This window comes from Myotis myotis, unplaced genomic scaffold (genome assembly GCF_014108235.1).
Source record: "Myotis myotis isolate mMyoMyo1 unplaced genomic scaffold, mMyoMyo1.p scaffold_m19_p_16, whole genome shotgun sequence".
In the NCBI taxonomy this organism is placed as follows: Eukaryota; Metazoa; Chordata; class Mammalia; order Chiroptera; family Vespertilionidae; genus Myotis; species Myotis myotis.
Genome location: NW_023416320.1, coordinates 3882788 through 3909654, shown reverse-complemented (window position 1 = coordinate 3909654; position 26867 = coordinate 3882788). Strand labels below are relative to the sequence as shown.

Sequence of the window (26867 nt, the reverse complement as noted above, 5' to 3'; positions counted from 1 at the left end):
AGAGCAGTTAATTCAAAGGAAGATACATGTCTCAATTCCTCTTAACAATGAATTGCACAAGATGGAATTATTCTTTGTTGGCTGACTGATTAATTTCAAACTGGTTTGGCTATATAGATTTGATCTTGAAAATTTTAAAACAATACTTTTTAGTGTACTTAATCCCTCTCTTCCTCCTTTTCATCTTCATCATTATCATCATCATTGTCATTGTCATTAACTCATTACTATCACTGTCACAGCATCTTGCAGTTGTAATGGGCCTCTGCCTTCAGGAATCCTTTCCATAACACCCCTGATATGGACTCAAATGCGTACTGATATCTCCAGGTGACCTTCTCTGCTTTGGTGGAGGAAGTGGGCTTCTCTTTTCAGAGCTGGGGCAGGATGTCCTAGGGCTTGGAACACCCTCAACTTGAACACTCCCAGTGCCTGAGAGCTCACTCCTTTGCAAAGTGTTCTTTCCATTATTGGCCCATTCTCCCCATGAGAGGTCCTTATAGATACCTGAGTCTCTGACTCCTTTAAATTTTTCTTACTGATGACTTTCAAAATGTTACATGATCATTATGCGTCCAATCTACAGTTGCATCAGATCTTATGTTTTTCATTTTCTTCCCATGGCAAGCTGGGGAAGACAAAGTGGGAAGACTTGCTTTGCCTCCAGATTTCCCCTGTCAGTGTCTCCCTGTGAGCAGTACCTGATCCAGGTGTAAATGGGGTTCAGACCAATTAAAAGCGCATGACGCTTGGCATCAATTACAACGGCTTCCTTTGAGAGCGTAGATTAGAATTTGATTATTATTTTAGAATCTCTAGGGTTTTCAGGAACTGGCCAAAATGTAATATGAAAAGTTTGAGTGATAACAATGGATAATTAGGGAATTTAACCTCTGTTCTATTGTTTATTCACGCATTATGCACCCACTGCAAGGAGGCACTATGCTCCGTGCTTTACATGGATGATCTCATTTAATTATGACAACACTTCGAGGGAGATCCTATTTATCATATCCCCATTTTGCAGATAATGAAATTGAGGGTTAGGGTAATTCAGTAACTCAACCAGGACTTTACAGATTATAAGTAGGGAATCCTGAGAGTTTGTTCCCCAGCCTGAGGTCTCCTTGGCTGCTCCACTTGCTGCTATCTTGCTATTTTCAAGGACAGGTCATTTTCTTCACTGGGCACACAGTAGTGTATCGTGACATATTTCAGTGATGTGGTTTATGGAAGTTTCTGACTTGATTAGATTGACAGTAGGGTTCCCTTCCAAGGAAGTAAGAGGGGATGGTGGGGATGTTGGCCATGGATGCTCTTAGAAGGCATCTTCAGAGATGACATCAGAGCCTTGAGGATCTATGGGTTCATGGATCTGTCACAAGGAAGCCAGGAACACAGGTTTGATCACACAAGGAAAAGCCCGTCTGGATTCTTTACCCACAGAGGGATGGCCAGGGGAGCCAACCTACAGAGGTGATGGACAGAGTTTCTGGTCTTCTGTGCTTCTGTGTCTAAGACAACCCAGGACATCTTGGTAGGTGTGTGGGAGGAAAATCACCCTCCATGCCTAGGTTCTCCCCTTCGCCTAGGACCGTGGTCGGCAAACCATGGCTCTCGAGCCACATGCGGCTCTTTGGCCCCTTCAGTGTGTCTCTTCCACAAAATACCACATGTGAGCGCGCACATACAGTGCGATTGAAATTTCGTGGCCCATGCGCAGAAGTCGGTATTTTGTGGAAGAGCCGGTATTTTGTGGAAGAGCCACACTGAAGGGGCCAAAGAGCCGCATGTGGCTCGCGAGCCGTGGTTTGCTGACCACGGGCCTAGGAGGTACAGAGGACTTACAACTCCACAAGATGTAGGGATGCTTCTAGCCAAAGCAGTTATCTCGTTAATGCTGCCACCTGCAGCCATACTTTTGTCCAAGTGTGCATGCGAGCTTACAGAATTTTATGGGTGGAGTGGATTGTATTTGTTGCCTTGGTCTAACCCTTCTTATTGCCGATTTCACTCAGTAAAATCTCACAGAAATGAGCCGTTAGCTCCTGCCTCCAGATTTCCAATGATAGGGGAAATCAACCACTCACTTGAGAACCCATTTCATCTTTGGATAAATCTAGTTTGCGAGAGATAATTTCCTAGCATGTCTTTCATTAGCATAAATTAATATGTTTGTTAAATTAAAGAAGAATCTCAACAGGGACAATCTGCTCATTTTTCATGAGTAAATGAGGGAAGTTAACCTCATTCTATTGTGAATTCACGCATTACCGTAGTGCGGCAATGGCTAGAACCTCCTTAAATTGGACCATTTGGGTAAAAGGCATAATTGCAATAAAAATGCAAAGGAATAATTTCGTATTTTGAAATAGACTGTCTTCCCTAGCTTAGTGTCTAGTGTCTAGCCAGAGTCGTTACCAGAGCGGTTCTGTGAGTGACAGGTGCCTGAGGAAATCTCTCACGGCACACTTCTTTCTGAGTAACTCGCTTTTGCACAAACGTGGATTTCCTCATGTTTGGTAGACTCACAAAGAAACACATTAACATGTATAAGATGGAGAGCCCCAGAAGTGTGAGGCTGGAAGGATCTCACCCCAGGGATAAAAGAAGACCCTTAATGGCAATATATTTCCTTGTGCTGTGCTGTGCCTTGGGGGTGGGGTGGTAGTGTGTGTGTGTGTGTGGGGGGGGTGGGGGGGATGGAAGGATGGTTGACTGACATAGGAGAATCCCAAGCAGAACTTTATAAAGCTTCCAACCCACCACTCTTCCAGCTCCCCCTCCCCAAAACCTCCCATCCTTGGCAGGAGGACTCTTCCTTCCTTGACTGGTCCGATCCCCAAGCCTGGTGAGGCCATGGGAGTGACAGCTAGTCCCGTGTTCCTCAGAGGGCAGGAGGAAGTGACGTGCAGCCCAGGACAGAGAAAGGTGGCCAGGGACTCAGGACGACAGAATTCAACACTAAGTTGAATGAAGTCACTCCAAATACGTGTTTCTATGATAGTAAGCTCTCTTAAGGCACTAAAGGTTTGGGGTTGGTTTTAAGTAATAGTAATCATCTTCCTCATCCTAACCTTCATTCAGAGCCTTGCCCTAGCAGAGAAAAGAGGACCAGAGACTGAGAAACATCACCTTCTTCTAAGTGTCCTGGGGTTAAGTTCTCCACTATATAAAGAATACTTGCAAAGCAGTAAGACGGGTGAGCACACTGAAAGATGGCAGTTAAGACAGATGTGCAGATCACAAAAGAAGAAATATAAAGACCAAAACATAAAAAAAAGACAGTCCAGCCAGTGTGTCTCAGTGGTTGAGTGTCGAGTGACCCATGAACCAGGAGGTCACGGTTTGATTCCTGGTTAGGGCACATGCCTGGGTTGCAGGCTCAATCCCCAGTAGGGCGGGTACAGAGGCAGTCAATTGATGATTCTTTGTCACCGTTGATGCTTCTATCTCTCTCCCTCCCTCTCTCTGAAATCAATAAAAACATATTTAAAAACTATATTTAAAAAAACATATACAGAAAGACATCAACCTCAATAATAATTTTAAAACATGACAGGAAGATGCTGCTTGTCTCTTATCAAGTTGGTGATTTTTAAAAAGAACAGGCACATTTTGGCGGGCAATTTCAGAATGCACATAGAATATTTAGAAATGTGCATTCTCTTGCTCTCATTTTTAGGAATTTATCCTAAGAAAGCAATTAAGCATGGATGTATGATTTCAATATGACAATGGCCATCACCATGTAGTTTATAAATTATAATAGTGAAAAATTGAGGGGAAAAAAGCCCAAAATGGTTAAAACATGGAATGGAATAGTGTGCAGTTACAAAGTAATTTCCTTGTAACCTAGTAATGTGGGGAAAAGCTCAAGCAAAGAATGTTTAACACTATGGTACAAAGCATATGTATAAGATGGCCCCACTTAGTAAAACCAATAGCAAAGGTAAGTACACAGAACCACACTCATGAAAGACCAGCATGCAGATGCCAGAATGCTAACAGTGGGTAGTTATCCTGGGTTGTAGGATCACAACATATTATTTTCATCATTTTGCCTTATATGTTTGGTATAAGCTTTCAGTAATGAAAATGTATTTTTTTTACTAAGAAATAAGTCATATATAATAAAAGAAAAAGTCCAATATGATTGACAATATTTGAAAAATATGTCTTGTTTCCTACATCTCTTCACCATAGTTCTAATTTTTGTTTGCCCCTGAGAACTGTAAGCTCCCTTAGGAAATATTCAGCCTGATGCTGAAGGAGGGCCGTGGATCCTTCTGGAAAATCTGGGGGGCCCTAGAGGGGACCTTTGGTGATTGGATTAGGTCCCCTCCCTCATCCAAGGGTCTACCCAGAAAGTCCTCGTGTGGTTGCTGGGACATGAAGATGGTGAGAACCACTAATTCTGACCTGACTGAGGCCCGAGACCTGGGTCACACGAGTTGTCACCCACACTGGGTGATTTGTGAGCCTGAAAGGTGGTGCTGCTGAAAGTTGTATTGAGAAAATAGATGTAAACCAGGACCGTCTCAGGCAGACCACAACATGTGGTCACTGTGGTCACAGGGAATTCACAGGCTCACAGCACTGATGGCTGAAAGATGGGAAGTTCAACCCTCCCAGCTCACAGATGCGGGACCTGGGGAACAGAGGTGGGGAAATGTGCTGCCCAGATGTGGCTAAGCTGCCCGAGTTGTGAGTGCACTTTTCTGAAGCTTAACTCAAAAGATGTCTCTGTGTGTATGTGTGTGTGTGTGTGTGTGTGTGTGTGTGTGTGTGTGTATGTGCATGTGTAGATAGATATATGTGTGTATGTATGAATGCATGTGTATGAATGTATACATATGTAGGTGTGTGCATTAGTGTATGTATGTGTACATGTGTGCATGTATATATATGTATGAATATGTATATGTGTATGTGTGTATAAGTGTAGGAATGTGTATTCATATAGGTTTATGTATGTGTACATGTGCGTATGTGTGTATGTGTATGCATGTCTATGTGTAGCGTGCATGTGTATATATGTATGTATGTGTGAGTGTGTGACTTTGAAATGACACGGCAGGGAATATGTGGAACTTTATACCCTTCTCTCCTGAAGCACTGCTTCTTAGAATCAGCTCAAAACTGACCTGTGTGCTTTGGCTTAGAGTTCTCTAAAATGATACCCTGAGACGAGCTGCAGGGCGAAGCAGTCTCCTCGAATAGTCTCCCTGATGTCAGTCCCCCCATTCACCCAACAAGTGTTCAAGCAGCACGGGGGGACACGAAAGGCCTGCTGCACACGCTGCCGGTAGGTGTGCCAGTTGCACGTGGTCAGGAAAGGTCTGAATGACAGCTCACTAATAAAGCTGGAGAGTTTTATTAGTTACATATCCTTTTACTGTGGAGACAATAAAGTTATATATCCCTTAGTTACACACCTTTTATTGTTGAAACAGTCAAGCCTTTTGTTCCCCACAAACCTCCCCGGGGTGAGGTCATTGCCATTTCCACTTTTCCTTTCAGAAAACGCTGTTATGGTGCAAAGTTGCTCCCCAAAAGCAGGATAGAGCAGTGGTTAAAGGTTTTGGTGTCACAAATACTGTTTACATTTCACCAACTCTAAGATACTTAACCCGCCTTCACATTTTGGGTCTGACTGTCATCAATGGAGTCTTAAAATCTCTGAGTTCTGCCAGGGAGGTCTGCGATTGCTCCCGCTGGTCAGCAGGGGGCAGTGTCAACCAGGGACTGCTTTATATATACATTCTCTGCCTGAGGTGCTTTTTAAGACCACATTCAGAGTGTGAACTCAGGCAGCAAACCTATGCAGATTGCCTTTTGGATTTTAACTTCTTGGAGAGCTCTTTTTTTCCCATCTAACCAATTCTAGGGTATAGGAATGTGGGTTTCCGCACTTTCCTTGTCTGCTGGGTAGGTTTTTTTCCTGTCCATCCTTACCCTGGAGGTATAAGCCCAGTTTACTGTGGGTGGGAGGGGCAGGGGATAAATCACCCAACTCCCCATGCTGGGCAATTTATCTTTCTCCGTGCTGTGTAGTAGATGGGACAGCTCCGGGGTGGTGGCAGCTCAGAGCCCATTAAGTATGGCAGTGGGGTTCTGAGGTCGGTGACCTCTACTTGATCTCTGAGAGGTTCGTTTTCCCTTTTGTAAGTGGGATAGTAATGTTTTTCTGAGGATGCAGTAAACTGACATATATAAACACGAGGCACCGAATCCGGTGGATTTGAAAGGCCTGCTCTGTTTTGTTAAGGCCCTAGGACCCTTTCCTATTCAATCTCGCCCTCCAACCCCTGCTCCAGGCCTCGCACCCCATCCAAGGTTCTAAGAGGAGAGGATGAAGATAACACAGGACTGTCTTCTTATACAAGGGCCTGGGAGGGCAAGTCCCCGGGCTCCAGGGAGAGACAAGATACTGGTTTTGAGGGTCACTGTGGCCTTAGGTCACAGCCCCTGTACTGACAGTTCGAGTTTGGGCATTTCTTGGTCATTTCCCTGTCTCTCTATTTCATCAAGTAGAAAATGAGGCTCATAGTAACATTTAATCCATGCTCTTCATTGTTGGTCTATTTGTGCAAACAGCTTAGACGAGTATATGGCATTTGGGAAACACCCAATGATTGTTACTTAATATATATCCCCTCTCAGCCGTAATGCAGCCCCTAGAGAGGGTCCCCGAGCAAGCGTCAGTGAGGGGTGTCTCTGTCAGATGGGGGATGAACATTTTCTGATGTGCCCCATTGCCCTTACCCCGGGGACCCCATGCAATGAAGACCACACGCTAAATGGCACAAGGCTGGACTGTGGTGGGGCATTCCTGCCCTTTGCCTCTCCTGGAAGAACCTCCCCTGTCACAGAAGTCACCCTCAGACACCCTGTGCCTCCCAGGTCCATTCCTGCTCCAGCACTAGGTCCCTGCAGATGAGATGTGGACGCTATTTAATAAAAAAATTAGAAATAGAAATTATGTTTGCAGAGGTCAGGTCATTAGTGAATCAAGTACATCTTTACCAAGAATGAATACAAGGGTTTGGTGCAGCTCTGGACACCGGCATTTACATGGGCTAATTGAGAAGATTCTTCGCAAGACCACCCTGCTCTTCCTAGCTCCTTCAATGCAGCAACCAGGGAAGAAAATGCAGTTAATTTGGACCTTAAGCCCCCAATTATATTACAAATCAGAAAAGCCTACCTGGCATTTGGCAGAGGGGAGGTAGAGTAAAGCAGAATGTTCCCTCTCCTTTGGTTTTGTTGGCATACAGACACAATACATTTCACATTGCGAACGGCAGGTGAAGATATTAATTTTGGAGTTTGCAGCCTTGGGTGGTTGTCAGACACTCACTGGGAATGGTGCATGGTCACGGAAGTGTGCATTCCTCACATTGAGGAATGCAGAGTCACCCAGGAAACTGGGCAAACTCACCAAAGATTGCTCCCTGGAGCTTGCAGAGGGTCACATCAAAATCCTGAAGTTTGCTTGCAAATTCCTTGCTGTTCTTGCCAGAGGCTCCTACAGCACCAGACCTCCTGTGCTCAGTCAAGGAAGGTCTGCCAGCTTCCGTCAGGGCAAGGAGCAGCCCAGTTCAGCAGGGACCATACCCACCTCCCCACAGCTCTTTACAGTTTAGAGCTGGGAGAGAAAAGGGCATCAGAGGAAGTCACCATCAATGTGGTGATGGTGCCATTTTTGGACACTTCACCTACTCAAGGCATTGCTTGGAACCTTCCATACTAACCTGTGAGGGAGGCACGTTCATTATCTCACTGTACAGCTCATGCCCAGAGAGGCTACCCCACTTTTCAAAGGCCACAGAACAAAGAAGTAGCAGAGGTGGCATTCAAACCCAACTCTGAATCCACAGCTCATCTTCCTTCTATTATGTCTACATCAGGGGACCAGCAGACAACTGGGAGAATGCATGTCCCCTACAGTCTAAGAAAGACAGCGGTGCTTGCCTGAAGTGATTCGGTGCCTTCATGTATTATGTCACAGTGGTTGCTACTCATGAGAATTAACCTAAAAGCAGAGGCAAGTGAGTGCCAACGTCACTTGGGCTAATGACGTCAAAGTGAAAGGCAGGCCTGGGAGGCTCCTGGGGGTGAGGGCTCCTTGTTCCTCCCCTTATCTTTTCCTTCTTTATCTAAATAGCAACTCCTTTCATGGCCTTCAGTCTACTCATGAATTTCAAACAGAAAAAGAAAAGACAGCACCAAACCAAACCAGACAGACAAACCACAGACACACCGACCGACACCGCAGCCCCTGGCCCTCTCTCTGGCCCCACGAACATTTATGACAATTGACTTCAGAAAAAGAGCCGCTGTGCAGACCCAGCTCTACCTTGTGCTCCAGGCTGGAGTCTTTAAACATCAGTGAGAATGGCTTGATATGCTCTCTTCTCAATTTATCGCCACTCCGCAAGTCGATGGTATGTTCTATTCGCTTGTTAATTTCCTCAGGCCCCGACTGGACATGCAAAGCTTGTGCAAGATGGTTTGGAAGTAGATTTATTGAATTTCTTGTTAGGGCAGCCAGAGTCTAGGGGGAAAGCACATGCAAACACAATAAACCTGCTAGTCCCCTTTGGATTAAAGAGAAATGCAATGTTTTAAATCAGGTTGCATTGCAAACAGTAATAGCATTCCATGCAGCTGTATTCAGTGAAACCTACAGAAGTTGGTAAGTTAGCATTTGGTTTATTTGGTTTAGAGAAACACAACCTGGCCAGTTAGTACATCAAGAGGGACGTGCCCCTCTCCTCTGAGTAGGTGCACTGAATTCCTTCGGTTCAGGTACTTGGGAGAGCTGTCGGCTTGGAAATGTTAATCAAGACCATTTCTCTAACCAGGCACATCTCTGGTATGAGAGAAAGAGAACCAGTACCAATAACAGAAAGTAAAATAAACCTGAAAAGCCCACGGAAATGATCATCTCCAACCAAGTAGATTCCACATTTTCGTGTGGTCTTTGCTTTAATGGGGGTGGAGAGACGTGGGGACCCATGGCTTGCATTTTTTTTAAGCGATCCTCATGGACAGACAGCCAAATGTGTCAAGATCTGCACCTTGAACTTGATAATGATAGTTAGATTTTTATGCTGCACAAATGTTTTCCCCCATAAACCATTATATATCTATATTCCCATATAGATATATGTGTTTAATTTCCTTTAGGCCAAAAAAAAAAAAATGCAAGCATTTGCAGCCTCTCTAGTTCACAGGGTTGAACAACAGGAGGCGTGAAAGGCACGACCACCCCGTTGGCCCCTGGGTATGGCTATGTGGATGCAGAAATAGCATTAGCTTATGAAGACACACCAGGTTTGGCAGGGAGGCCCCTGCTGATAGGTAATTCAGTGCAGGTGACAAGACCAACTGGCTGGAGGTAGCCAAATGCAATGCTCGCTTACAGCTCCAACATAAGACAGTTCTTTGACAAAAAGGGGGGAACTGGAGCTGAAGGCTAGATGAACAGGGGTGTACGTCTCTGTCCCCAAGAGGCAGAAGATGTGGTGCCTCTGCAGAGTGGGGCAGTGAAAACTCCCAGCCTCGGGCTATACTCACCACTCCTGCTTTTCTCTGGCAGCCTCTCGGCGTGGCCATGCGCGAGACCACAGGCTAGACTGAGATCCGATGACGGGCTCATTGACTGGCAGCCTGGGCGAGCTGACAGCACCTTGGAGGCCCTTGTGCCCAGACCCTTCCTATATCTGAGAGACAGGGGTCGCATCCTCTGACTTGAGCCAGAGTGGGGGACTGTGACCTCAGGGACCTTCCAGCCCCATCCATAGGATCCTCCCTGTGGGCTGTCGGACTCTTCATTTTAACCTTCCTGGAGACAGACAGTGTCACCTAATTTCCAGGTCTCTAAGGAACTCCATAGCATGGCTTCATCACTGGTAGAATTCACCGAAACCTTCTTCTCCAGCCCCAGATAGAGTGGCATGTGCCAACACGAGAAAGGGAAGTACATGCCCCTCGGGCTCTGGAGCAGTGAGTTTCAGCTCTGAGTACCAGGGAGGCTACCACAGGGAAAAAGACAGTTAAATGGAGAAATGGAACACGGACCAATGTTCCAGAAAATTGAACAGCAGGATCCACCCAGGGCCAGAGGGCTCGGCCCCTGGGATTAGCTGCATTAGAACAGCCCCTCAGAAGGCAAAGGAGATGGACTCTCCACCACTCGGTGCATCTCCCATTGGCTTCTTGGGTGGAAATCCTTTATAAAAGGTGCAGAAAAAAATGACAAAATTTAGTTCTCTGTGTTGAGAGGAGGTGGGAAAGATGCTGCCTTTGTCTGGGCATACATTCTGGCTTTGAGATGCCAAGATGCCCTCCCAGCAAGTGGTTTGACCTGGGATCTAACAGCCAGACATACATCGGCTAAAGATCTGGGCACGTTCATAGTTAGGCATTTCCATCTCTCTGTGTAATTTGTATTCTCCTACACTTGCGCTTCTTTGAACTAAACTGAGCTGATTGTCCACTCCAGCAGCCTCTCATGCCTTCCGTTGCCCTTGGACCTTCGAGTTTCACAGGGAGGGAGAGTTTACAAAATCATTTTTGGGACTTATTTATATAAATGGTCACAGCTACAGCACTTTTGCATGACTCCCATTTCATAAAAGAAAGGTACATTTTTTCCCCACAAGAATATTGTAATCTCAGAACAAAAAATGTGTCCTTGACATTGAATGCATGTAATTGAATGAATAACTCATTTAATGAGCCTTGTTCTCCTTGTTCTCCTCTTGATGGGCACTGGTGAAATGTCGTCAGGGATGGACATTGGTCTCTAGGGGGCCTTTGGGAAACTAGGAATAAGAGTTGCTTCCTGGGTGCCTGTGCCATTGACCTCTGTTTTAAAGGCAGAGACCAATAAATTCTCCACCTTTCAGAGCTCCCTACCCTCACTAAATTCTATTGTCTGTCTGTGTGGCTCTTTCAAATGAGAGACAAAGCTTTTTCTTTCATCACTGCCACCAGGGGATAGTTTAGAGCCAGGAAGGAGCCCTTGCATCAACATGTCAGTGACGCTAAGGTGGATAATTCTCCTGCAAGCGATTGTTTTTATTCCTCGCAGTTATGTCACTAGTATTATATGCACCGAATGCTCAGGGGTCCCTTTTCTGATCATTTGCTTTCTCAGTTACATGTAACAATTATGCCTGCTGTTTGACCAGCAATCTCTCTGGTATCTCGTACCTTCAGGACATATGTGTATGCTCAAGGGAAGACCAATCTCAATGCAAGAAGTCAAGCAAATTAGAATCAGGAAGGGTAACCTTAAGCTTTCATTTACCCTCCAGTGCACCGCTGCGAAGCATGAATGGCTTTGGAGGTGACCTTGGTTTGAGATTGCCTGTGACCCCCCTCCCCTCCATTAGTAATGGCCGCTAATATTTGACCATGTGTTCACCTTAAGTGGAATAATGCTGCCGACATTGAAATTCACAGGCGGGTTTCTTCACGGTGACTCATTTGTAAGCAGTACTGAGAAAATGTGTAGCATGTCTTATTTGTCTATCTGGAGTTATACTGTAGTGAGCTGTTCTTGATAGATTATGGCTTTTCAAGATTTACAACGCCAGTGCGAACAAGTTGGGATCAGGTTAAAAATTGGCATAAGTTTTCAAATATGATTCCAATCATAAATGGACCTCAAAAAGGTTGAGAGTGTTCATTCACATGAGCACCGTAAAGCAATTGGTCAGATAATCAGGAAAACAAATGGATGAAATGGAAGGAAATGGGAAATGCGTGTTTCAGTGTGTAACTGAAGTATGTATTACATTTCTATACAATAATAAGCATGCACATTTTCTTCTTTACTTTAGCTGGTACTTTCAGATAGTTGGGAGGTCCGATTCTCAACATTGGGATATATCACAGTTTGCAGCTGAGCTGGCCTCTCCTATGAGTCTTTTCAGAGAAAGTCATTGCAGCCTGAGACTGGCCCTAACTGAGATCCATGCCCTCCTCAGGCATTGCAGGAATTTTTTCTTCACACACAGGTGCTCAAGACAGGACCAGAGTCCCTTCCAAAGCCAAGTTCTGAACATAGATAGGGTCTTGTCTGAGAGTCAGGGGTTCTCGTGAAAATTATCATCAGAGGTTCTAGGTAGGACATCCTTTATACACTTCATTGGAATGGGATGGGGGGAGTCAGGAACCGTCTTAAAGCTCATCATTTGGTTTATGGCCAGAGACGTTTCTTTGGGAATTGTCTTCTACCTAAGTACACAGTGAAAACCTACTTTTCCTATAGGTCCTACCACTTTATGGATGGCCAAACCTTTGGTATTCCTTAATCAGTTTGTGTAAGCAAATCAGTTCTTCCCAGTAAGCTTTCAGGCTGAAGGTGCTCTCTCTAGAAACAGTCTTGTGAGTCAAAAACACTTAGCAATTGTCAGTCACATTCCTGGGAAAGCTCATTGGACATTTCCTGTTCGCGATTTCAGGATTCCTTACTCTGATAATGTCCTTCGAGTTCCTCAGAAAATGCTAATCTCAGTTTAGAATGTGATTGCACCCAACTCATTATACACCTGGGCCATTTTTAATCAAAGGGAGCTGTTAAACGTGCAGAATTGTCCAAAACAGAACGTGCACATCCATTGAGATGTGGCCACTTTCAAGCCACGTGAATGGAGGCAAGCTGCCAACTGAATTTTTAGCTTTCAAAATGTCACATCCCTAGCCATGTGTGCAACAGATATGCTAACTCCAGCACTGACCTCATCTCAGAATTAGGGTGTCAGGAGAGAGATGGGGCGATCCTAAGGATGGAGGCAGGATTCCTGCCCGGGACGTGGCTCAGGATCTGGGCACAGAGAGGCTGACACATGAATGGTTCGTTTACGGGGGCCACCCGAGAGGTGGGACTCAAAATACTCACAGCACTGCAATGGCTGGGCCACAATCTCAGGGGCTAGAGAGGTGACTGCTATCCCACGGACCAAATGACCTCGTGGGCCAGTATGAATAATTCAGCTCATATATCAGGACCTGAGCTACTCAGTGTTCTTGTGAACATCCAAGGCGTAGATTTTTCAGAAATGTCAGTGCCATGGGGAAAATGAAATTGTGTGTTTGTGTGTGTGTGTGTTCATAACAAATTTGGATAAAATGGAAATGTAATAATTACCTAAACTTTCATCTCTTTAAAGATTCTGACGTAGCTCTTTACATTTGGAATTATGAGATGAGTATAGTAAGTCCTCACTTAATGCCACCAATAGGTTCTTGGAACTGCGGCAAAACGACATATAAGAAAAACCACTTTTACCAAAGGCTAATTGATATGAATAAGAGTTAAGTTCCTATGGCATCTCATCAGTGTGATAGCAAAATGACATGACCTGAGGACCTGCCATAGTATATTGTAAGTTGCTGATAAATTGCTCAGGGTTCTTGTTTTAAGGCTGTAGGTCTGAGTTTTTTTCAGACTCCTGTTATACAAATTTGCTACTTAAATTTAGTTATTGATGCTTTCCTTAATTTTGTTCCAATGAGCTATAAATTGCCGACCTTCAAGAATCCAGCCTCTCTCACTCATCTCCAGTTATGATAGGACAAAACAGGGAAGAGAAGAAATTACTCAGATTAGGGCCAAACTATTATGTCTGTGGGGCTTCTGCTTTCTCTTATCCTAATTTTCTGCCCACACTTGTCTGTTGGAATTGCCTCATTAATTTAGCTTTTCCAGGTTTTTATGATCCCCAGTGTTTGCATCTGAGTTTACCACCTAAGAGCAGCCCTGTGTTTGCTTACTTCCAAGATATGCTTTCCTGATGGGTGCTACCCCCACGGTGCTATGATGTACACAAAGCCCTTATCTCACGGTGCGGAGAGGTTCTTCAGGCCATTACAGGTGACCTAAGCGTCATACAGTGGGACAGATACGATCGAACCTACAGGTTCATAACCTACAATTCACAGAAGTCATCTGGAGATCCCAGAGCTAGGGGAGGACCTTTCAGAAAGTTCATCCAAGCCCGAGGAATTACCACTGTGCTTCCTGTGTGACCCTGGGTGAGGCAGAAGTAAGTACATACAAGCAAAGCCAAAGCGGAGGCTGGTCAGCCAGCAAAATGCCGAGTGCCTTTGCTCTCGGCTGGAATTCAGTCCCCATGGGTGACACCACTCATTGCCAGCACAGCCATGGTCGACTGTGACTCACGTGCCAAATCACTTTAAAAAGTGGGGATACAGATTCAGCCACACTACACGCACTAGTGTCTGTAAAGAAAAATCCTTTACACACGTGCACTGCACCAGGTCAAAACAACAAAAGGATATCTTGGTAGAGAAAAGATGATAAAATCCTGATGCAGCTAAATAAATTTTAGAACAAAGAATCTTTAACCCTGTCATTGGCAAAATTAGCACCAAGATCAATAAAACAAATCCAGTTCTTTTTTTCTTTAAATCTTGGAAATAAAGAAGTCAGAAATAAATGCAGGTTCTTTCCTCGTTCTCTTCCTACCTGTCTCCACATGTTTAAAGTACCATACGTTCACCTTCACATGTTCAAAATGTCATATGTTCACCTTCACGTGTGCACTCATTATGGGTTCTGCTTTCTCAGGCCACTGTTTTCTCTCTCCCCAAACAACCGGCCAATCCTGGTTGGTTTAGACGAGCTTGTGGCAGTTATTGGCCATCAGGTGACCACAGGCTGCATGTCATGCGCTTGCCAACTTCATTGCCCACCCCCACAGAGCAATTCTACACGAGCCACAAACTCATCTCTACCTTCGTTTCCTTCGCCTTCGTTTACCCCTGTAGTGTCAGAGAAAGAAAGGATGATCACTCAAAGTTAGAGCAAATGGCCTGCGTAATCCACTCAGCGCTCCCAGGAAGGCTTCAGATCCACTTGCCTTTCTGAAGAGAGTGGAAAACCAGGCCCCTGTAATCACTCTTCCTGGCGGAGCTCAGCCGTTATCTTCTGAGCCGGGTGCAGGACAGCCTGGGGGCTTTGCTGTCAGAAAAAGCCACGTTCCTGGAAGAGTGCGGATTCACGGCGGGCAATGTCCAAGCTCTTCATGCCCTCTACCCCAAAGCCTGCAAAACGTCCCATTCAGTGACCATCAAAGCTGAATCTGATGTTCAAATGGCTCGAAATAAATTTCCTACAGAGAAAAATCTGCCTGTGACCACCTGCGTGCCAAGACTCACCATTAGACGGACAATTAGATATTGGGCGGCTCATCACAGAAGCACTAACCTCTGAAAACATAACTTTTTCTTTAAAGCCAATGTCTGCTACTTAGGGCGTTTTTAGGGGTAGGAGTTCTCTGTGGGGGAAGAGAAGCCTGTGTTTTGGTCCTGAGCAGTAGAACCTGGTGAAGATGGTCACCTTGCTTTCCCCTCCACCTGGGGTCTTGTGCCCTCATCTTTGGCCCAAACTCCCTGCTTGTCTGTAGATCTCAGCTTAACAATCGCCTCCTTGGGAAGGTCTTCCCCGATCACCTTGGATCAGTTTTCCACCTCCATACACTGTTCTGCTATTGGGACAGCAAGCGCACACTGGCCCTGTGGACCTATTAGCAATACCTCTGCTCCGTGAGCTCCTCAATAGCTTGCCTGTCCTTCATCTCTCTACCCCTGACACTGGGATCAGTGTCCACAAATTGCAGTTACTCAGTAGAGGTTGATAAGTGAATGACTGAATGAATGAGGGAACGAATGAACATCATGGAGGAGAGACTTGCCCAAGCTGAACGACAGAAGTCAGGTTGCAATTTAGGAGTTCTTTTTCTCGTGGGCATCTCTATGCACAGGAAAGGGGCCAGCCACTCACTTTGCATCCCATCCTTTAGGGGCAGATACAGAAGGAAAGAAACCGAACCCCAGGGATCAATATGACTCAATAAAAGAACATGATCATGGTCCCCTCACTTGGAAGGCAGGCACATCACATTGTCAGGTTGGTAAGAAAATGAAATGGAAAGGATGTGAGCAACGCACCCGCCATGGTACCTGGCCCCAAACTCTCTACTTCTATTAATGTTAGTGACACCATGGACACCTATCTATCTATCCTCATGGCAAAGAAGCATATGTGCTTTCTAGTTGGTTGTGTAGAATATAGAAATTCCAACTATGTTTTCAATGTTGATGGTGCAGCCCAGCCGGCGTGGCTAAGTGGTTGAGTGTCGACCTATCAATGAGGAGGTCATGGTTCGATTCCGAGTCAGGGCACATGCCTGGACTGTGGGCTTGATCCCTAGTGTGGGGAATGCAGTGCAGGAGGCAGACGATAGCTGATTCTCTCTCATCACTGATGTTTCTCTCTCTCTCTCTCTCCCTCTCCCTTTTTCTCTGAAATCAATAAAAATATAAAAATAAATAAATTAAATATCGATGGTGCGCATATTAACTTCATGGTAATGGTAACAACCAAGGGCATTCTACTTTGTAGACACATCTAATATATACAACAGAAGTATCAAATGTGTGCTTTTCTCCAGGTGATTCTTTTAAAAGGCCTGGAGGAGTAATAGACAAATGTCTGATTGTGATAAGTGTGCAAGGGATGGATGGGACAGTGGCGGGGACCTCATAGGATGTGAGGGACAGACCCTAGGCTCTGATAGGGGCTTCACTTCTAAAGGGTGGCTCCATGTTCTTGGCATATCACTTGTTACAAAAGTCATGTAAGAAGGATTAATATCCTCACACAATACATCTCATAGTAGCAAAAGCTTTCCCCTTTGTATCCTCTTGGGAGTCATCAGTCTAAGATGCCATTTGTCCATTCTCCACAAGACAGCCAAAGCGATTCCTTCAAAAATCTAAATCAGGTCATGTCTGTGCCCTGCTGGATGCCTTTCCATCACTTCCCTTCAAAGGAAATCCCATGTTGAGCTGGCAGGAGCAAGCTCCGCATGCTTTACCTTCACCTCTGACCCCTTTCTTTCTTGCTCACTATGCTCTAGCCCAGCGATTTTCAACCTTTCTCATCTCATGGCACATAAACTCATTACTAAAATTCGAAGGCACACCAGAAAATATAGTTTTTGCTGATCTGACAAAAAAGGTATAATTTTTATTCATTCACACAAGACAGCTATTGTGTTGGCTGTCATTTTTTTATTTTTATTTGATAATCTAAGGGAGAAGAGACCAGTGCCCCTGACTAAATAGTCAGGTATTTCATGTTTTAAGAATTCTTGCAGCACACAGGTTGGAAGTTGCTGCTCTAGCCCCTTGGGCCATTTTGCTCTTCTAACATATGAAACGTTTTTTCCATTGCAGGGCCTTTGCACTGCTGTTTTCTCTAGATGTCCTCCTGGTTTCCTTTCAGCGCTCCAATCAAATCTTCAGAAACTTGCGATGATCCTATCGGTGATAATTTGATCTGCCCCCCCCCCCATTCCTATATCTACTTCCTTCAAAGCACTTTCATGTTTTGGTTAGTTGTGTACATTCCCCACTCCCTTAAAATGTTAGCTCCTAGAGGACAGGGACCAGGTCTGCCTTCTCAGTACTAATCCCCAGCAGTTAGACTGCTGAGTTCCTGTTAAGTAATCGAATGAAGAGCTCAAGCCCACAATGGATTTTAGTTACAGCGTGCAATCAGAGGGAAGCATGATCTCTATTACAAGGACCCATTTCTTAAGTCTTTGTTTTCATCCCCAAATTTACCTTTATTCTGAGAGATTCAATGACCATGTTGATGACTCATCCAACAATCTAGCCTGGAAATTTCTGGACACCCTCCCCCACACGTCCAATTGTCCACTTTCCATTTACTTCAACCACCCACTTCTACATTCATACCTTGAACGTCAATAGTCCACCTGTGATCATACACTTCTTGACTTCTAGTTTCCTTACTTTCATTCCATTCTGAGGCTCCGAGCATAGGCAGCCCCACTGGTAACTGAGCCAGGGTTCAGCGAGCCAAGATGCCAAATCAGTGGGCAAACACCTGCCACGTCAGGATTCGGGGATGCAAACCACGAGTGCTGCAGGCTTCCAAGAGCAACCTGGACACCAGACCTCAGGCTGTGTTGAACCAGCAATTTAACCCAAATGGACACAGATAAGGGGCAGGGAAGATGCATGACATCAAAACCAAGGAAGGCTCTTCAAGCATAGAGCAGGACTGGAAGACTCACCTAAGGGACCAAAAACAATTCTTAGTGCAGTAGCTGCTGCTCCAAACCATTGACAGACTCCTTAGAGGGGTGGTGGGGAGGAGACAGGGGTGGAGTTGGGATCTACTGTGAGATGCAGAGCCCTCTCTTATCTATCACCCGTGACCATCTGACTTTGCCACCTCATCAAATCTGCCTCTTGCCAATGATGTTCTTCCATCCAACTCCAATGGGCAGTTTTCCATCTTAGCCTCTTGGCTCCACTGGCCATTGTTGATTGCTCCCTCCATCTCAAAACGCGCTCTCTGCTCTCTGGGCTTCCAGGACACCACATCCCCTAATTCTCTTCTCATCACTTTCCTTCCTATTTGTCTCTGTTGTGGGGTCACTGCTCTCTGTCACCTCCCACCAGGTGCCCCTTGAGGTCTATCCTGTGCCTCCCTATGGTTTTATTTCACATATTCCCTGCTGTGATCCCCTTCATTCCATGGCCTCGACTAGCCCTCGGGTTCTGATGACTGCCATGTTCACATCCCTTGCACAGTTCCTTTATGCTTGAGCTCCAGAGTGAGTGTTCAGTAGTCCCCGGATATACCTCCACGGAGCCCTCTCCAGACATCTCAAGCTCACCATGCCCCAAACGGAACTCCTAGGGTTTCCCATCCAATCTCCTTCCATCCCAGTAGTGCTTATTTCAGTGGGCATTTCCACCGTCCACCCCGACACCTAAGCAAAATACCTGGAAGTTGAACTTAACTGGTTCCTCTCTGTTACCACCCACATCTGTCATTTCATTCATTCATTCATTCATTCATTCATTCATTCATTCATTCACCAAACTATCATCAAGTCCCATTACCTGCCAGATGTTGGGCTAAACAGTGGTAAGTGAAACATAATTTCTCTCTTCATGAAACCTATAAACGACTGGCTGACTTGATCTCTGCAGTGTTTCTTCTCTCTGTCCTTCCTGCTACTGCTACTAGCAGTTGGCATGTAAAGGATGCTCAATTAATCCTTATTGGATGAATGAATAAATGAGAAGGAAACTATCTGAACATCTGCTATGTATAGCGCACAGATTATGCCACAGCATTCCGATGTCATTAAAAATATTTCGAAGCTCACATGAATCAATAGAAGCCAAAACATTTGCCCAATTCAGCTGGCAAAGCCCCAGTGGAGAATTAGTCTGTTTTCCATGTGATGTGCAAACACTCAGATGGTCTGGGCTTTCCGGGGAGCTGACGGGGTGTTTTGGCAGACAGGCCCAGCCAGACCAGTCTCCGTCTCTCCCAGGCACACACATGTCTCTGAGTGGCACAGATGGCCCTCGATTTCTAGAGTTAAGTGTAAGTGTAAACTTTGAGGGTTTGTGACCATTTTAATTGACTCATTTTCTCAGTCTTATTAGTGCCATTTAGTTATTTGTGAATATCAGTACACATCCCCTGCCTCTGAAGTCCCAAGACATCAACATGAACTGAGATGATTCACGCTGAAGATGGCACAGGTGGAGTGCATCCAGGCAAAACTCGGGCAGCATATGAAATATACAGTGTGATTATTGACTAACAATGATATACCTTATAATAATGACTTGATGATATCAGCAAGTATTTTTTTTTAGGAAATTAGCAAAGAAATATTTCAGATATTCCTGTACAATTTTACCAGATCCATCAATCGCAGAATAAGACCGAGTATCTCCACCTCTATCTCTTGGTTCTCAGTGATTAGCAGCCAGGTTAGGAACCACTAAGATTAGAACAATTAGGAATTATCCCTGGTTCCACAATCAGCTTAAATAGAAAAAGTTTTTCAAATGGCAAGACCAAAAAAAAACACCACACAAACAAACAAAAAAAACATTTAGAGAATGTGATGCAGAGTTACTGAGGTATTTATGGTGAAGCATGCATTCCTCTCTAAATAACCAGCTTCTAGGCTCAAGCTAACAATAGGCAGAGGAAGCAGAGGGTGCTGTCAGCTGGCCACGCACCCACTCCAGGAAGGACATATAAGTCCATTGTTTTACATAATAGCAAATTGCACCATGCACACCAGTTCAGGGATGGGAGGAAGTGGGCACTGAAATCAGCGGTGACTCTGTTGTGCATAATAATTCTGGGGAAAAATGAAACACAGAAGGAGAGTAAGGACCTAAGGGTTGACCTTCCCAAGGCGTGCGGACTGGGTTTGACCTGGGTCTTCCGGTGGAGTCTGGCCCATGAGTTACTCCTTTGCCCCGTCACACAGAACTGACTGGAGACAGAGGTTAACCTGGCCTCAGAGTGCCCCACCCACCTGTCCCATGCAGAAGACTTCCAGCACTTTAACCTTTCCCTTTTTAAATGGCTTTAAGCAGACAGACTTTTCTTATCTATCAGCTAAGGAGAAAGTCCAGGTCCATGGATTGAAACAGTGAACCCCGTCAGGTCCTCAGAGAGCTCCTGACGCTCTGGGTTGGGTTGATTTTGTTTTCAGCGCTCAGCTTTTGCTGGGCACAGGGGCATGTCAGAAACTGTTTCCCAGTCTCATACACATTGGCTTTTTTTGTTTGTTTCTTTAGAAAAGGATGGTGGGGTTCTACTCTTTAACTCACATGAATTCAACTGGAGGTGGCGGGCCTGGGCAATGAAAGGGGAAACCCGTACTAGAGCCCCGGTCCTGAGCAAGCATTCTGGGGACGGGGCATCGCAGACTTCTCAGGTTCTCGGCCTTGACCAGCCTCAGTCCTCTAGCGCCTCTAGGAGTCTGAGCATCTCATTCGGGTTAGTGGAGTCCTGGTAGTTGAAGAAATGATTTAAGAAATAATTTGGTGATTGGTGATTTACTCCTCATGGACTGACTGTTGGCTCCATCCCTCAGATAAGAAGCAAATTCACACTAAATAGGAATAGAATTACGAGGGCGGCTTTGCAATTTCATGCTACTCCTGAACGCTCTCACCCTCCCCTTGGGCATCATCTGGTGCTGCCTGTCCCAGATCAATGGCGACCCCCTGACTTTAAATCCAGAGGGCAGTTCAGAACTCCTAGCCTGCCAGCTGTCTAAGGAATGGCATTCCCCTGGACCTGATCATCTACTTCTGTTGCTAGTATAATAATATCAGGTTTCTCTTTTGCAATATGGGTCTTTTTTTTTTTTATAATTACAATTCAGCTTCACATGACATTTATTTTGAGTGAGGTAAAAAAATAAAAAATAAAAGGAGAGGGTGTTGAGCACACTCTGGTATCTCATGCATTTCCTGACATTGCATACAAAAGTTATTTCTGTCCGGAGGAGCTAGGGTTTGATGATTTGCAATGCTGTTGCTCAGCAGAGAAAAGGTGAAAGATGAATGGCTTATCTCTGGGGCCTCTCTGGTGCAGAGGCACTGCGCATGCCTTGGGCTGACCAGAAGAAGGAAGCCAGGACTTACGTTCTGTTTACCCACGATGTTGTCGAAGGGCAGCTCGGGGCTCCAGGACCCCTCGGTGAACGTCGCCCCGCTGTTCCTCCGGTCCGAGGGGCTCACTGCCTCCTTGACAATGTCTTCGGGCAGCGACAGCAGACTGTCCTCCGGCTGCTGAATTAAATAGGTCTCTATGTTATGCTTCCGCAAGAACTCATTCCTCTCTTTCCCGTGGCCCTCTTCCACATCATAGTCACCGTTGAGGCAGTCGAGGGTGGCTTTGGAAATGTGAATCCTCCTGGGGACACAAAGCGTAGGTCATTATCCACCCCTGACGTGGCCTGGGCAAAGCCAGCAGCAGGGCACTGTGAGGTCATGTCCTCGGGGACAGTGTGTGGGCCCCTGAAAAAATCAGAAAGAATAAAAGAAAACAGAACTCCAAGAAAAAATCAACGAGCAGGGCATCGCTGACTCCACCCCAAGGGACACTGCAGCCTCTGATGAACACAGCCCTGCAGAGCTGCCCCACATAAGCACTTATTTCAGCTTTTCTTGTGACTGTCAGCCTGGTCTCGGCAACCCTTAAAAACAGTGATTTTTACCAAAAAAAAACAAAACCCCAAACAGTCCATTTAAAAAATGGGCAGAGGACCTGAATAGACACTTTGCTTAAATGGACATACGATGGCCAATAACATAACGAAAAGATGCTCAATGTCAATAATCATCGGAGAATTGCAAACTAAAACCACAGTGAGATATCACCTCACACCTGTCAGAACGGCTACCATCAATAGATGAACAAATAACAGGTGTTGGCGAGGATGTGGAGAAAGGGAACCCTCGTGCACTGTTGCTGGGAATGCAGACTGGTGCAGCCACTGTGGAAAGCAACATGGAATTACTTAAAAAATTAAAAATGGAACTGCCTTATGACCCAGCGGTCCCACCTCTCGGAATTTGTCCAAAGAAACCCGAAACATTGATTCGAAAGAACAGATGCAGGGTTATTTACAATAATCAAGATTTGGAAACTCAAGTGCCCATCAGTAGATGAGTGGATAAAAAAGCTGTGGTACATTTACACCACATTTACATACTACTGGACCATAGAAAAGAAGGAAATCTTGCCCTTTGTGACAGCATGCGTGGGCCTGGAGAGTATCATGCTAAGTGAAATAAGCCAGGCAGAGAAAGACAAGTACCATATGATTTCACTCATATGTGGAATCTAATGAACAAAATGAACTAACAAGCAAAATAGAGACAGACTCATAGATATAGAGCAGGCTGACAGCTGCGGGGGGTGGGTAGGTGCTGGGTAAAGGGATTGAGCAAAAAAAATAAAACAAAAAATTCATGGACACAGAAAAAAGCAACGGTCAGTGATTTTTTTTTCCAGTGATGTTGATTATATTGGGAAAACAAGTTCCATAAATGTTTCTGAACCCATGGCATTTTTTGTCCAAAATCACCAAGCAACAATGACAGTTCTCTTATCGTCTTGCCTCGTTTCTTCAACTTGTCTAAAATCATAAGAAAAAGGCAGGCCTCACAGGACCACAGAGAAGCTTTCCCTGACCTTTGTGCACGGCATGGAGTGGAGAACAGAGCTGTGGCCACGTGCTGGCTGGCCACTGGCCGGCCTCACTCACAAGGTGAGTGACTCACTCCTGCACAGTCATCAGCCACTGCAGCTCATGATTCAAGTTTCTTTTTTAGCAAAAGAACAGATGACATCAAGGGCCTTAAGGCTCACACTGGAATCGTGGAAATTTCACATGGTGAATCATTCTGGGAGGGTTTTTCTGTGTGCTCCTGTCTAACTCACCCAGACGCCTTACAGTGCCATAGTGTGCTGTGGGTAGCCTAGCACGGTGGTTACGGACATGAACTCTTTGGCCGGATTGTGGGATCAAAACCCTGGCTCTACCACTTACTTGCTAGCTGATAGATCTTGGGCAAGTTACTTAATCTTTCTATGAGTCTGTTTTCTCATCCATGAAAATGGGAAAAACAATAGTACCCACTCAGTGAATGAGTCCATAGTCAACCACTGAGCCATACCGGCCAGGCATATTGTACTTTTAGTGCTATTTCTACTTCCTTTTTACCCATTCTGCTCAATTCCTGCTCATAGAATAAATCACTGCAGAGGACACGTAAAACACCCAGAAACTACCAAGGATGCATTTCTGATCCTGCAGGCACATTCTCCACCTTTTCCAAAGTCGCAGCCTTGCAGCCAGTCACTGACTTCTAGGGTCAGAGCACAAAACCTGAAACATGTACAGATATTTGCGCTCTCTTCAGAAACACGCTGAATAAGCACGGAGTGTCCCCATGGCGGATTTTGTCAGTACATACTCAGTAATGTTGACCTCGGGGAAGAGAAAGGTCATTTGACCTCCTATGAAATGGGTGTCCCAGACCTGTCTCTCTGGTCAACCTCAGAGCTAGGGCTAGAAGGCCGTCTTTTTCTCTCAGGCACAATGAAACCCCAGAAGGGTAGTCAAAGCTATGGTATGACTGGCTCCATGCATCATCTTTATAAAGTCTGATGGCTGATCTTCTCTTAAAATAATTAAGTTAAATGCCAACCCCCATTTGGTATTTTCTCTGGATTCTGCGTTTTATTACCTTGCATCAGTGCGCAGGGGGAATAATATTTGCACATACTGAATCAATATTATATTTCCCGTAGGGAAAGACATCCTCACCTTCATTCATTACTGAATCTTCTGCTCAAGTTCTAATCAATTTACATTTACACGTTTTGATAGAAACTGGGCTTTAGAGGTTCCTTGGATCATGGCTGCTAGCTGGGGTTTTGGAGTAAAGACTGTGCGGATGAGATTCTGGTGATTACGTTTATCTACGGAAATAAGTCAGGCAATATTCCCAAATATTGACTGTCAGGTAAACCTGATATTTTCTGATAATTTTAAATGCCAGGATATAATGATGATAGTCATGACAGTAAATATGATCTAACCATTTGGTAACACTTTATTTTACATAAACGATATCTGTAGTCAAAGCTGTTATGACATGACCGGCTCCATGGATCATCTCATAGAATTTCCCTCTTCCTGATAGGCACCCTCCACCCCCATTTTGCTGATGATAAAACTGGCCCCGAGACCAGGAGTAAGTACCTGGCCCAGAGTCACATCACTGGGAGGTCACAAGCAGTGCTGGAGGGAGACAAGGACTTCAAGGCCCTTGTAAGACCCTACATGTGTGTCACATGGTAACTGCTACAAACACAACCACAGTGAATGTTTACTGGGCACAGGACCAAGGACTTGATATGCATTTTCTCATTTAACTAAAGCTCGAGAACAGTGGTCCTCAGAGTGTGGTACCAACGCCAGCAGCATCAGCATCACTTGGACACTTGTTGGGAAGACATAGTCTTTGTCCTGCCCCAGACACATTGATCAGAAAGTCTGAGGGTGGGGCCCAGCCGCCCAAGGTTTACCACACCCTCCAGGTGATTCAGATTCTAGCACAAGCTGAGAATCGCTAGTCTGGGAACCCACGGCTCAGAGAGACACTGAAGAATTTGTGTGGAGCTACATGGCTGGTGTCTGTGGCAGGGAAAGGATTTTAATTCAATTCCGCACGATTCCAGGGTCCAGGCTGTCAACCATTACACAGTGGGGTTGTGTGCCTCCCTTCCTTCCTTCCTATGTGCCAAGCATCGTGTCAGGCTCTTGGGGACACATTGAAGGCCTGGAGATTAATAATGAAAGGTCAGCCCTGAGCAAACGGGACTGATGAATTAACAAGGGGAGGCAGTAAAGTTGGTGAGGCCCTTCATAACATTTACTGTGTGGGGCGTTGAAAAATCAAATGATGTGATGTAGTAATGATGTTTAGCAGACTGGCTAATTCATAGTAGGTACTTAATACATGTTCAGAATCGGGGGCAAACTCTCTTCCTGAAAGGAAAAGTAAGCTTAGTTTATTCCTATATGTATGGATTGATAGGGATGGGAAATAACCAGACATTTAAAAAGCCATTTGGGCTTAAAAGAAAAATATAAACCCCAAAATCTCAGACCATGAAGGGTTCTATCTTCTTCCAAATAATTGCTTTTAGATCTATACCCCTGAATTCTGCACAGGGGAAACCCGCTCCCACAAAGTGGCAAATGACTAGGGTTAGGAGGACGAGGGCTTTGCTCTGGCTTACCCAGGGATCCCTCCAGATTCAAGTTTGTTCGCAATATCCACGTCCCAAGACCAGACGTCAAACTGCCACTTCCGCAGGCCCAGCACACCACACAGCACTGAGCCCGAGTGGATTCCGATTCGCATGTCGACGTCATGCTTCGTCCTTGACCGCACATACCTGTTGACATAGGTGAATGGAGAGATACACATGTAAGGCCAGAGTGGGCCCATGTTCTACACGGTTATCCCAAACACATGGGACCTTTTCGCACCATCCCTCCCTTGTTAAAAACTCTTTCCTGGCCTCCTCCTCAGAGCAGTGGTCGCCAGAGCAGAGCACTCACGTTCCTGGGCTGAGCTGGGTCATCTGCTCGGATGCAGGAAGACAATGTCACCACTTCCATGCGAGCTTTAGCAACCCTACAGGGCCTGGCTGGCCTGTCCTCTGACCCTGAGCATGGAGGAGGCCTCTTGAGAGAAGAGAGAGATTTCTGCACGCACATTCCTTCTTCACTTTCAGAGTATTTCAAACCATTTCAGTTTATGAGTTAAAAAACACCATTTATGTAGGAAAAATTCAACTGCTAGGACACAATACTTTGAAATATAATAACTAGAAAAATCTTCAGCGCCACATAGAAATTCAATTGTTATTTTACTTCAAAATGCTTAACAGAGTTGTTAAAATTAAAGATGATTTATCCATTTTTCATTGAAAAAGAAAAACCACAAGTGTCCCATATTTGTTGCTTTTCTTCGATAATAGGTTGCTATTAATATTCTCTCTAGCAAACATTTGGGGAAAAACCCAACTTGCTTATTTTGTTTCAAGATGGCAGTTTTAGAAGGTGAAAGTAATTGCTTTTCACAAGAAATCTGTGCTCTGAAGAGAGGATTTTGAAAAAGGAAGTTTGGAAATGTTGCCATCTCCTCGGGAACTAGGCTGTCAAACATGAGTTATGTCATCTATCAAAATACTCAGAGCTGCATATTCACTAATATGTTTTCAGATGTTCCAAGTGAAATGTGTTGGTGGGGGTTGTACCCATTTTTTAAAAATATCAAAAAACTATTGCCTTCTAATGAGTTTGCAAGAAAAACTCAGAGCTACCAGAGAAGCAAATTTATGACAAGCCTTATACGGAACTTGAACTTGG

At 45.1% G+C, this 26867-nt stretch overlaps 1 protein-coding gene across 3 annotated transcripts in view; it reads right to left on the bottom strand.

Annotated features, from left to right (window-relative positions):
- Positions 1–26867, bottom strand: part of ADCY8 (adenylate cyclase 8) — a 137165-nt gene that overhangs the window by 40321 nt on the left and 69977 nt on the right. For 2 of the 3 annotated variants that reach the window (XM_036338035.1, XM_036338034.1), the window contains exons 6-8: positions 25730–25888; positions 21556–21826; positions 8363–8560 (exon numbers count right to left, since the gene is read on the bottom strand). In XM_036338035.1, the coding sequence (XP_036193928.1) occupies positions 8363–8560; positions 21556–21826; positions 25730–25888 (628 nt within the window). The remainder of the gene's footprint in view (positions 1–8362; positions 8561–21555; positions 21827–25729; positions 25889–26867) is intronic. The other variant, XM_036338036.1, reaches the window with a different exon arrangement.